The 12,913-nt window shown below is 41.4% G+C and overlaps 1 protein-coding gene across 1 annotated transcript in view; it reads right to left on the bottom strand.

Moving 5' to 3' along the window:
• LOC126276148 (delta-1-pyrroline-5-carboxylate synthase) overlaps window positions 1-12,913 on the bottom strand; it is a 174,656-nt gene that overhangs the window by 16,648 nt on the left and 145,095 nt on the right. Inside the window, exon 14 of the mRNA XM_049977255.1 lies at window positions 1,579-1,674. Within this exon, the coding sequence (XP_049833212.1) occupies window positions 1,579-1,674 (96 nt within the window). The remainder of the gene's footprint in view (window positions 1-1,578; window positions 1,675-12,913) is intronic.

Genomic DNA, 12,913 nt, shown 5'->3' with positions numbered 1-12,913 from the left:
CACGTTTCTATTGTTCCACCGTCCCACGCATTTCTGTCGGTCAAAATGTAAACTCTTAGGACCGTAAGTTATGGATCCCCCCGTGCGCTGAACGACGCACTCCGAAACATGTCTGCATCAGAACTGTACTCTGTTGTCAGATGTGCGACAGATCGCTGCCTGTCCTGATTTAGAGAGTGGGCAAGTCTTCTGCGTCCACGTTCTGCGGTGAGGCGTTGACGTCCAACACTTTTTCGCCTATTCGTGCTTTTTGTGTCCTAAAACCACTTTCCATAGAAGTCCAGCACTCGATCAGTCGACCATTTATGTCGTTTCCGAAATGCTGGTTCCCAGGCGCCATTACAATCTGCCCTTTGTCAAAGTTACTTTCATTAGTGGATTTCCCCAACTGCGGCCTCTGTTGTTACTAGAATGATTCCCCAATCGTCTCTAGTCCGCTTACATAATTTTCTGACGGCGCTGCGTGCCCGTAATAACTCTAGGAAACAGTGAATATCGCGGTGGGCAGTGGTCCTTATGTTTTAGCTTGCTATTGTATGCGAATGTGTGTGTTACCGTAAATCGTATAGGGAATTTTCAGCATTAAACAGCCAAATAAACAATAATGACCAAAATGCAGGAATGCTTTTCATAGCGAAGAACACAGTGGGAGCCCTATATAAGAAAAATGTTGTAAAGAAAAATTACAGACCATCAAAACGTTAGATACGTTAAAGATAAGAGTTGAGGAAGTTCATGATACCAAATAGTTTGTTGTAACACGAAGGAATATATAAAGTATTCACAATGACACGGGTCATCCACTTTGCCACAAAGTAGGTGTATTCTGTTTTTCTACGTGTTTTATACAGGGTGTTCCAGGAGGAACCGCCAATATTCGGGGATGTGACAGGAACGACCATTCTAAACAAAGATGCCCTTAAACAAGGGCTCTAAAATGCTTATGTTAAGAACTATGATATGTTGTTCATCTTCGCTACTGTGAAACGCATCTCTTCTACAGAAGAAGTTCTCACAGCTCTTAATGTACGCACTTTAGAGCCCACGCTTACTAGACCTTTTTGTTTTGAAAGGTCGTTCCTGAAATATCCTGATTATTACAATTCCTCCTGTGGCATCTTGTGCAGAGTATATTTCTGCTGCTGATTTTCAGTTTTAATCTTTCTAGGTTACCCGGCAACTAGAAAGCTGTATAAGTAAGCGCTTGGTGAAGAGCAACAATAACTGTATGAGTGAAATTACATCTATGATCTGACTGAGTGTAATCTGCTATAGTCAGTGTAGTGTGGTGTGTGGTGTATGTGAGTGTGCGTGTGAGTGTGTGTGTGTGTGTGTGTGTGTGTGTGTGTGTGTGTGTGTGTGTGTGTGTGTGTGTGTGTGTGCACTGACAATCACCAGAAAAGATGATGTGTAGGTTAAAAAAGTATATTTTCCTTGCGTTTGTACATAATAAGATAAAGATTTGTTTACTTGTTATATTGTCTAATTCTGTGTATTGAACTCTTGTTTGAAGTTATTTGTACAAAATGATCAAAGAACAAATAAATGTTAGTATTATTCTTATTATTCAATACTCACCGAGTCCAAAGCGGTAGCCGTCAGCGAACCTGGAGCTGGCGTTGTGGAAGACGCACGCACTGTCCACCTGTCGCTGGAACTCCTCTGCGGCATTATCTGTCAACATTAGAACGAAAGTTCAAGATGGGTGTTTATGACAGATCGCTAAGACTTCGAAATCGTAGTGCTGACCGTTTGTTGTGCACACAATTTTGCATTATCGTCCTCGTTTATTCTTTTGTTAGCCCTAAAATGCAACATTTTCTGGCAAAGCTCAAGAACACACTTCTCTAAACTGCTGTGGACTGATTTTCATTAAATAGCGTAATGTTTCAATTCCTAGTTGAAAATCGAGTGGGAATAAGTACGCCACAACCGACAGATATATATGTGATCAATATCGATTTCTTATCATACCTCGTAGTGTGAAAAAAAAAAGAAACCCTCTTGTATACACCAGCTCAGGAAAATGGATAAACAAAACACAAACACAATGTATCGATAAACATTGGAAAATCATTTATTTTTACAGTTTTTATTCAGTGCTTATTTTTACACAAACACAGGCCGGCCGTTGTGGCCGTGCGGTGCTAGTCGCTACAGTCTGGAACCGCGCGACTGCTACGGTCGCAGGTTCGAATCCTGCCTTAGGCATGGATGTGTGTGACGTCGTTAGGTTTAAGTAGTTCTAAGATGTAGGGGACTGATGACCTCAGAAGAAGTCCCATAGTGCTCTGAGCCATTTGAACCATTTTTGCATTCGAAGAAGACTGATATCATTATGCCGCCATCATTATATATCTCGCATATGGCTCCCGAGAATTAGGTAATCCTTTTTGTGAATAGCGATGTTTATGTTTTCAATAATCTATGCGAACTTGGTCTAACCAGTTTAGATCTATCGATATAATGTCTTTAGAAACTCTTTGAATGATCCGTATGACGAACTTAAATCTGTATCGAGTCGATTTATTCTCGACCAAAATTATTCGTTCGCGGATGTCGGGGCACGATGTCCTACTCCTTTGAAAGTTGTACGCCATTATTCTTGGTTAGTTGTTGTTCAGAGTAGGTATGGGAAAGTCGAAGAGGCACTTTGTGCTGTGGTACGACGTTGAGAATTTAGCTGCTTTTGTCTGTTGAGCAGACATTTCAGTGTGTGAGGAATCGGATTAGACCTACTCAATACATTTACTGTGACGAAGGTTAGTAGCAATTGAAGGAAAGTCAACGAGTAAAACAGAAGTAATATCTGGAGTTCTCCAGGGAAGTGTTATAGGACTTCCGCTGTTCCTGATCTACATGGATGACTTAGAAGACAATCTGAATAGTACACTTAGATCGTTTGCAGATGATGCTGTCACATAACATTTTATAAAATCACAGGATGATCAAAAGAAATTGCAAAACGATTTAGACAAGATATCTGCATGGTGCGAAGAGTGGAAATTGACTCTAGATACTGAGAAATGTGTAACATCCACATGAGGAAACTATAAAATTTCGGTTACACGATAAATCATACAAATATAAATGCTTTCAATTCAACTAAATACTACAGCTTAACCGGAACGATAACACAGATGATGTTCTGGGTAAAGGAAGCCAAAGACTACGATTTATTGGCAGAACACTGAGAAAACGTGACAGGTCTAGTGAAGATACTGCCTGCACAACGCTTGTACGCCCTCTTCTGTATTATTGCTGTGCGGTTTGGGATCCACATCAGAAAGGATCGACAAAGGACATCGAAAAAGTTTAAGAAGGGCAGCTTATTTTGTAATATCACGAAATAGGGGAGACAGTCCTACGAATATGATGAGTGAATTGGGGTGACAATCGTTAAAACAAAGGCGTTTTCGTTGAGGCAGAACTATTCATGAAATTTCAATCACCATCTTTTTTCTCAGAGCGTGAAAGTACTTTTTGGCGGCCACCTCTACAGGGAGGAACAATCATCATAATAAAATAGGAGAAATGCGACCTCGCTCGGAAGGACTTTAAGTGTTTATTTTACCAATCGCGACGCTGTTCGCTTGTGGGCGTTTTATCGTATTTATATAGATTTTCAATTCTTCAAGAATGTTCACAGCAAAACCTTTTGGTATGCTGTGTAGGATTTGGAGTGTGTTTTCGATTGTATCAGTAGTGTGGTTTTGATTTGTTAGATTTAGAAAGAAGCTCAAATGACTATTCTCGTTGTCTCTGCATTATTTCTATGTTTGAAAACTGAAGGCCATATTGATGAATCGAAAATACACTCCAAATCCTGCACAGTTGCATGACTATTGCCTATTTAATTTGAGGGTGAGATAGCATTAATAAGTTTGTTACCTCGTGCACTGGAAATATACATTCTGCATATCATTAAAGTATCAGAGCTTGTTTTTCACTACCTATGGGGACAGTCCGCATTCATTATACATACACAAAGGAGTTCCACATATCAGTGGTTGGAGCATCTCTCAAAATTTCGGTACGTAATCGGCGCCGTGGCGTAATTTCACTGGGGCATAGGCGTGTCAGAACATGTAGACAAATCATCTGCTCCGTAATGTCGCATTGCAACAGTTCGAGCCTGTAGACAGTCAAGCTAAATGACAATTTCCAAAAGATGCTGTCCACCTTCCCAGGCAATTCGTGTCAGCGACTTCCTTGACTTACTAAGCGGGCGCTTTAACGTGCCCGGCTATCCGGGCGTGTTTGGTCATCTTAAATCCTGGAAATACTTAATAATATATCCTTAGATGTGAAAGCACAGGTTTGCTCCAGTACTATGTACGGATTGTTGCTCAACAGGGAAGTATTTACAAGATAATAGAATCAGTAATTCTTGAACTAACAGTCTCAAATACACGCAAAACAACGTTTTGCGTCGAGGCAGTATTACCCTGTTCAGTGACGAAAACTAATACAGAACAAGAGGACAGTAAGTGCACAGACTGCTATTTATGCAGTGAAGAAGTATTGAGCTCAATGACCTGCGTAAAACGATTGTTAAAAGGTCTGAAATTGAATACCCATCAGTAGAGTCAATCTCACGTGAAGACGTTGTTACTCCCCAATGGATACAGTACTTGCTGCAGTCCTATAAACCAGGTCAGCATATACAAATTCAGATCCAGTACGTGCATACAGCTGGTGCCGCGCGTATCAAAACCTTATTGTTTCACAGCGCGGCGCTGCATCAGCGGCGCTCCCCTGCGTCCTGAGGCGCAGAATTCCAGGGTACACAGCCTGCACTAACCGAGCCGTTTCAGAGCGAATGCATGCAGTTCTGTTTGCGGGTGCACCGCTAGCGACAGGTTTTTCTGCATTTGCAAGTCCGATGTGCATAGTTGGTGCAGCTGCTGGAGTTTCAACCGCATTTATGTCTCAGGTACACGCCGCCGGATATTTGCAAACAGCTCTTGCCTGCATTTGAGAAAACCGTGTGTACTTTCAGAATCTGTGCCTTTTGCAGTAGGGGGGGGGGGGGGAGGGGGGGAGGGGGATAGATACATACAGAAGCGGCATTATAAACTGAGTACTAATGCAAGGCATCGTTCGTGTCTAGGAATACGTACTTCTAGGAATATTCTTTCTCCTCTTACTTGCCTCACTGTGTACATTCTATCTTTTCCACTTCCATGTAACTCTGTTGTCGGCTGTTTAACATACATTTCGAGGCTCAAAACGCGTAAGCGTTGTTATTCTGAGTCTCAATACTAAATAACGGTGCCAGCAGGTGAGTGAAGGAGTTAAAGAAGTTCATATATCACGTAATTTTAATATCAAATTTGGTCATATTTTCAAAAAAAATTTCAAAAGTGTGTGAGATCTTATGGGACCTAACTGCTAAGGTCATCAGTCCCTAAGCTTACAAACTACTTAATCTAAATTATAATAAGGACAAACACACACAGTCATGCCCGAGGTAGGACTCGAACCTCCGCCGGAACCAGTCATGCTTTTAGTCTTCTGTAAAACTCTACGTGAATGGGAAGGGGAACTACTTCTGTAGTAACTCGACAAAAAGCATGCCAGTGTGGCGAAGCACAGTGTGCTGATCTTAAAAATATCTAATCGATAAAGTCACCCAATTATGATTCTCAATTACTAGTTTCACTCATAAGGCTACGTATTACCGCCGCACTGACGAACCACAGCTTATGTAAATACATTCGGCGTCGAAAGTAAACTGTACAGTATATTGTCACGAATTTAATACCTGAAGATGGCTACTATGATATTCGAAAGCGGCATTACGGGTATCATTGTGTGATTTCAACGGTTATACAAGCATATTCAATAAGAATTAAATCAGGTTAGGCATTTCTGATACAAGTTCATGTTTTGCAAGGTGTGCTGACTGTTAATTTAATTTCCAGACTACGACGTCGCTCATATTATATTTGTAACTGGTCGCTAAAAGTTTAGAGACTGGATTAATAAAAAGCAGAGAAAAGTTAAGATGATACCTTTAATCCTTCAGGTGTTTCACTTCGTCTCCCTTTCTTCAGCACAATGCTCCTTACGTTCACTGTACGAAATGGTTATAAAAACACTTCTTCGGGATGTTGTCAGCTCCGGTAGCTGAGTGGTCAGCGTGACGCATTGCCGTCCTACGGGCCCGGGTTCGAATCCCGGCTTGGTCGGAGTTTTTCTCCGCTCAGGGGCTGGCTGTTGTGTTGTCTTCATCATCATTTCATCCCCAGCCGGTGCGAAGGTCGCCCAATGTGGCGCCGAATGTAATAAGACCTGCACCAAGGCGGCCGGATATGCCCCGCAAGGGACCTCCCGGCCAATGACGCGAAACGCTCATTTCCATTTCGGGACGTTGTTCAACTCACACTTAAAATTGGCTTCAATGTCAGTTACGTCATCAACGCGTTTACCCTTTATGTGAATTTCTGCAGTTTGTCGATTTTTGATAGTTTTGTATTGATGACACCAAGTCTCATTACCCATGATGATTTTACCTAGGAAAGAACTGTGCGCATTCTTATTTACAGACTATTTGGAGCAGGAATCCACGACTGGTTTTTTTGTTCAAGAGTCAAATTGCGTGGTTCAAACTTTGCGCACACTTTTCTCTTCATCGAAACATTCTGGAGAACATGTAGAACATTTGATTTAGATATATTACTCCATTGAAAAATTGTGACACAATAACGCTGACACACTCCGACTCAACGTCATCCACTACGTAACACCGCCTGTTCCCAACTGACCGATCGAGTGTTAAGTTAGCTGTTCTCTGTTGGTAGCAAAGCTGGCACCGTAGTTACCGCACTGACGTCGCTTCTACCACAGGAATAAAATCATTCTAGGAGCTTTGGGGACAGACGGTGTATGTGTCCATAGTAACCCGTGGTATCTCTACATGAAATGATGCCGTTTTAACATTAGGAGAGACGGATGACCTTGATAACGGAATAAATCGTAAAATTCACAGTCTTAGTTACATTTTCAGTTAATTCAACACATAATAGGTCTAGGCTTTAGGCCGTCATCAGATTTATAAGAATGGATAAAAACCAAAGAATTTTAGAAATTGTGAAACAAGAACGGTAACATATTACATACAAACGAAAAAAGGAGTATGTTTGTTGTTCTATACTGAAGCGACGCAGAGGTAAGGAAGTTGTTAACAGTTACTTGTGTAATGCGTAATAGTTACAAACCTTGGCGCTTGAGGCATATTTAAGGAGTAAATAAATCGTATGTAACAAGTACTGTTACAAAAATTTTGAAATACCTTTAATCGTATTTTCTGCTTATAAATCTGATGATGGAAGTAAGGGGAAACGTGACCAAGGATATGAACTGTATGTTTTATTTAAATGTCATTTTACATTTGACTAACATATAACGCAATGTGCAGGGAATGAACACATGTAAAGTGAACTATGAGTATCTCTATAAAAAGCCGCGCGGTTTGAGGCTTCTTGTCCCGGTCTGGGCGGCTCCCCCCGTCGGAGGTTCGAGTCCTCCATCGGGCATTGGTGTGTATGTTGTCGTTAACGTAAGTTAGTTAAAGTTGTGCATAAACTTAGGGACCGATGATCTAGCAGTTTGGTCCCGTAAGACCTTCCCATAAATTTTTTCTCTCTATAAAAGCGACCTGGATTTTTTTTTAAAAACTCATTTTGTTCGTTTTATCTGCTCGGGGCGGACGTCGCAAGACACCCGTTTCACTTCGTCTTTGATCCATTAACTCAGTTTTTTTATTACACAGTGCAACTAACCCTCTGACCGAACACGCTGAGTTACCGTGCCGACAACAGTTGCATTTCACTTGCTGAAAACGAGTGTTTTGAGCACCATACTGAATTAAAAGGTGTAGTGAACAAGCTAGTGTGGGTCGATGATCACAAGACCGAATTAACAGAATTTTAGAGCGAGTTTATTGTGGGTCTGTTGGAGGTTGGTGGCCATTCTGAAAAACTACCGAAAACACTGGACAAAGGAGCGAGCTGTGAATGATTTGTGCTGATGGTAATTCAAGGTAGGTGCATATGCTAATCGACCTGGTTCCGGCAACCAGTGGCGTACAAGTTCACAGATGGGACGTTGCTTCAGATGGCCAGCCCATGGGGCACGTTCAGTCAACTTTCTTCCGCCGTATAAATGGCTCACTCCGTTGCTGTCTGCACCTTTTGGGAGCAAGTGATTTTAATGGACGTGTGCATAGTGCGGTAACAAGTTTGTGTTGTACAGGAGTTGGATAAATAGAACACAGCGAAAAATTTCTGCTTGAACATAAATGCAAATGCTACCGAAGTCTGCAAGCTGTGCTGTTGTATTTGACCACGAACAGAACGTTTACGATGTTCTCCAGTCGTGCCCACAGCTGAATTCTGTGTAGTTGTGAGTGCATTATGTCGGAGCTACCTGAAATCGAATGAGGGCAAATTGTTAGTGTTCGTATGGTGGGGGCTACCGTAACCCACGTAACCGAATTTTCTCGTGTTTCAGGGAGTATCTTATCGAATAATTTATACCGCACACAGATCAAGTGGAAATACACAATAGAAAGTGTGTGTTGGGTGATCGTGACAGGCGGTTATTGAAGGGGAGTGTGACAAAAAACAAGAGGACGAAAGCCACAAAAGTCACTACAGAAAAGAATGTCGCACTCGCGAACCCTGTCAGCACCAAACCACCACGAAGGTAGCTACAGAAGTAGGACATTGCAGGGAGAGCTAGAATTCCAAAGTTAATCAGTGATGCAAATGCCCGTAACAGGAGAACTGAGACTACGCCGCAGTGGAAAAATACCTTATGGAGGGATGAGTCTTGTTTCACACTACTTCTCACTTCTGGCCCAGTTAACGTCCCAAGAGTGAAACATGGCGGGTGTTCGGTGCTGATTTGGACTACCATATCGTGTTATCCCTTGGTTTCCATGAATACTCTGCAAGGACGCATGACTGCCAAGGATTATGTGGCCATTCTGGCTGCTCAGGTCCATCCAGTGGTACAAGGTTCGTTCCTCCGTGGTGATGCTGTGTTCCAAGACTACATACAGGGACCCTGTTTGCACAGTTCTCGTCGTCCTGGTTTTGAGAGCACGAGGATGAATTTTCGCATCTCTCTCGACCATCACAGTTACTAGATCTCAGAATTATCGAGACTCTGAGATCTACTTCGGAGAAGCGTCCGATACTGTTTTCCACCTCCATCATCGTTACCTAAACTTACAACTATTTTGCGTGAAGGATGGATAAAATTCCATTAAAAGCCATGCAGAACCTGTATTTATCCATTCTGAGACAACTGAAAACTAGTGTTCCTCACTGTCTTAGCTATGGTTATGCGTTGTATTTAATTGTTTCCATATGTTTGTCCACACCAAGAACAATGATGGAGACGGTGGAACTTGGTGCCGGGAAAATGTTTATGCCTCTTGAATAACACAAAAGGGTCTGCCGAGCTTAACGTAGGCATCCGGTGGGTGGATGACCATCAACAGTAACACGTGTTTATATTCCAGGGGAGTCACTTTGTACGGCAATCTGTACGGCTTCAGTCTTCATCTCTTACGAAGTATTTTCCACACTGTTGGCTGAGGGATGGTCAGCTCTACCCTAGATCAATTCGTAGAGTTTGTGGGACTTCACATTACATTCCTCACACGGTCAAGGGTTTTTCCTGACACGCCAGGTCACCGCAAACGTTTTGCATCGAGCAAACAACCATCTTCCTCGGATTTCTGTACCACTTCAGTATGATATAGTAGACTGGTGGCATCATGTGAATCTTGTTATTGAAAGCTGTTTGCACACTTACTACCGACTGGCTATGAGCAAATTATGATCCACAAAATGCTTCCTCTGCTGATTCGCCGCCATCTTCATCAACTGTGGTGGTGGTTTTTGAAGGTAACTTGCCGGCACCACATTAAAAACGTAATTTGAGAGTTTTTCTTTCACTTATTGCTTCATTTGTTACGTTGTATTTAGTCATTTACTTGAAGAGACTTTTAAGATGTTTCATGGATTTTTAAAGTACCCTGTACCGTAGGTGACAATAGCGCTCTGAATCTTTACTGTGTTCGGATTAACCAAAAGAAATTTGATTCAGATTATAGTTGGAGCTGTTTTATGCAATTTAGTTTATAAGTTGGTAACGGAACTTTTATGTAAGACATTCCTTTTGACTGGAGTAACAAATGCAGAATACAACGCAGAATGAACATTGGATTACTGGCGACGATTAAGAGGGTGCTTCGTTTAGTGGCACTAATGGTCTTAACAATACTTTGCTTGATGTCGCCCATGATTCCAACACCTACGAAAGTGAAAGAGGTGACCATATTTAATGTACTGGGTGATCAAAAAGTCAGTATAAATTTGAAAACTGAATAAATCACGTAATGGTGTAGATAGAGAGGTACAAATTGACACACATGCTTAGAATGACGTGGGGTTTTATTAGAACCAAAAAATACAAAAGTTCACAAAATGTCACACAGATGGCGCTTCGTCTGATCAGAATAGCAATAATTAGCATAACAAAGTAAGACAAAGCAAAGATGATGTTCTTGACAGGAAATGCTTAATATGTCCACCATCATTCCTCAACAATAGCTGCAGTCGAGGAATAATGTTGTGAACAGCACTGTAAAGCATGTCAGGAGTTATGGTGAGGCATTGACGTCGGATGTTGTCTTTCAGCATCCCTAGAGATGTCGGTCGATCATGATACATTTGCGACTTCAGGTAAAACCAAAGCCAATAATCGCACGGACTGAGGTCTGGGGACGTGGGAAGCCAGGGATGACGAAAGTGGCGGCTGAGTACATGATCATCACCAAACGAAGCGCGTAAGAGATCTTTCACGCGTCTAGTAATTTTTTTGGTTCTAATAAAACCCCATATCATTACAAGCATGTGTGTCAATTTTTACCTCTCTGGCTACATTATTCCGTGGTTTATTAAGTTTTAAAATTTATACTGACTTTTTGATCACCTGGTGTAAGATAGAATCTATTACCGAAAATTCATTTCACCAGGAAATGACGTTGGCTTCTATCGATGATGTCGCATTAATCCTGACAGTCTAAATCATCTTTTTGTCCATAAACAAAATAATGAATAGTTTTATTTAGCTATCAGGGGGACATTAACCAGCATGACTCTCTTTCTTATAGGTTTGTTTGTTACAGAGGTATGAACAGTAGTATGTCTTTTTCAAATAGTTTTCAAAGATCTTCTCAAAAATGTATCACGTTTAATTAAACACACCACTTAACTCAATTAAAAAACAGAAAATGGATCTTCGATACCATTTGGTAGAGCTGTGGGCAAGGAAAGGAATAAAACGTTCAAAAATTTTGCAAGTGTTGACCATTGACAGCTATGACCATTGACAGCGATACCTTGGTCCTACCTATGATGAAAAAGCTCCTCGCTGCTTCCAGTATGGCCTGCTGTAGTGTATTACTTAGCAAACAATAAATTCCTGCATGTCGTTCGAGTTATTCGAATATCGCGATAAGCAACGTCTTTTATGCATCCTCAAAGAAGAAACTTCAGAGGCGTTAAGTCAGGATACCGAACAGGCCAACCCCTGTCGTCGGTTCACTATCAAACCATCTGGCAGCATAATATCGTTTCAGAACAGAACATGTTCGCAAGACATTATGTGAAGGTTATCCGAATGTTGGTACCACATAAGCGTTAGGGTGCTTAGCGGTACTTCACCCACAAGACGAGGAAGAATTCGTAGGAGAAAGTTAGTATATTCTGCCTTTGAGGTTACTATCGATGAAATATGGAACCATAATTATGGTACCTAGCGTATACTACCAAAAACTAACTTTCCATTGAAGCTGGTGTTCCACTTGTCTAAACTGTCGTGGGTTTTCGCTGGATTAATATGGCGTGTTCTTTGTATCGACATGTCCATCGTTTGAGAAGAGACACTCAGCAGTAAAGAGAACACCGTGTAAGAAATTCTGGGTGGGGACGATTTTCTGCTGTGCCTACTGATGAACAGCACACGTTTCTGGAAGCCATTCCCATGCAATTTTTCGTGTAAATCTACACGATAAGGGAGGAAATGGCGAGTGCTGGAGTGTGACGTACGCTGGTTTTAGGAATGGAAATTTCCTGTCCAAGCTGTAGTGCGCTCACGTGTGGATCCATTGAAACAGAAGTGATGACGGTAACTTCTGCAGCTTCGTCTGTGTGATTTCTACAACGATTGTGTGACCTTGGGCTGCAATTTCCCGTCTTCTGATGAGTCACAACAAGACGAGGAAACCTACCTTCGACCACAGTAAAAGTAAAGTAATGATGATGCAACTTTTAAGCTAGGTTTGCATTTATTGTACACAACATATCGTTTAAAAGTACTGAACTATATGTACCTGTACTGCAAATAAGAGAATATTATTGCAGTTACAGTACAGCTAACTTGCATTTCCCACAGATGAGCTGCGTTTCTACCTTCTCTTTGTTGGTGTAAATAATTGTACTCGCAAAAACCTGCAATTCAAAATGTCTGACTCAATGATCGGTTGACTAAGCGATCAGTGCGCATTTCCCTTGTGTTTCCATCTACAGCAAGTGGACGACTTACGTCACCCCAGGGGCCTGAACAGTGTGCAATTACACAAGAGTCAAATTCAAATTTGTGTTACGTTGGATATAACGCCACTTTACGTGATAGTACATTATGCTACGTTTTGGAGAAGCCACGAGGTAAACAGTGGGCTATCAATTTTTTAAAAAAAATGTAGGTTGGTATAAAAAAAGACTTACTGTAAAAGTTGCCTATTCATTTTGAATTTCATTTTTCGTTCACCATATTTTTGCTGTTTTTAAATCACAACATTATCTCTAGGATGTTTTGCGTGTTTCTGCGA

Source organism: Schistocerca gregaria, chromosome 1, assembly GCF_023897955.1.
Source record: "Schistocerca gregaria isolate iqSchGreg1 chromosome 1, iqSchGreg1.2, whole genome shotgun sequence".
NCBI classification, from domain to species: domain Eukaryota; kingdom Metazoa; phylum Arthropoda; class Insecta; order Orthoptera; family Acrididae; genus Schistocerca; species Schistocerca gregaria.
This window is presented reverse-complemented; position numbering and strand designations above follow the sequence as displayed.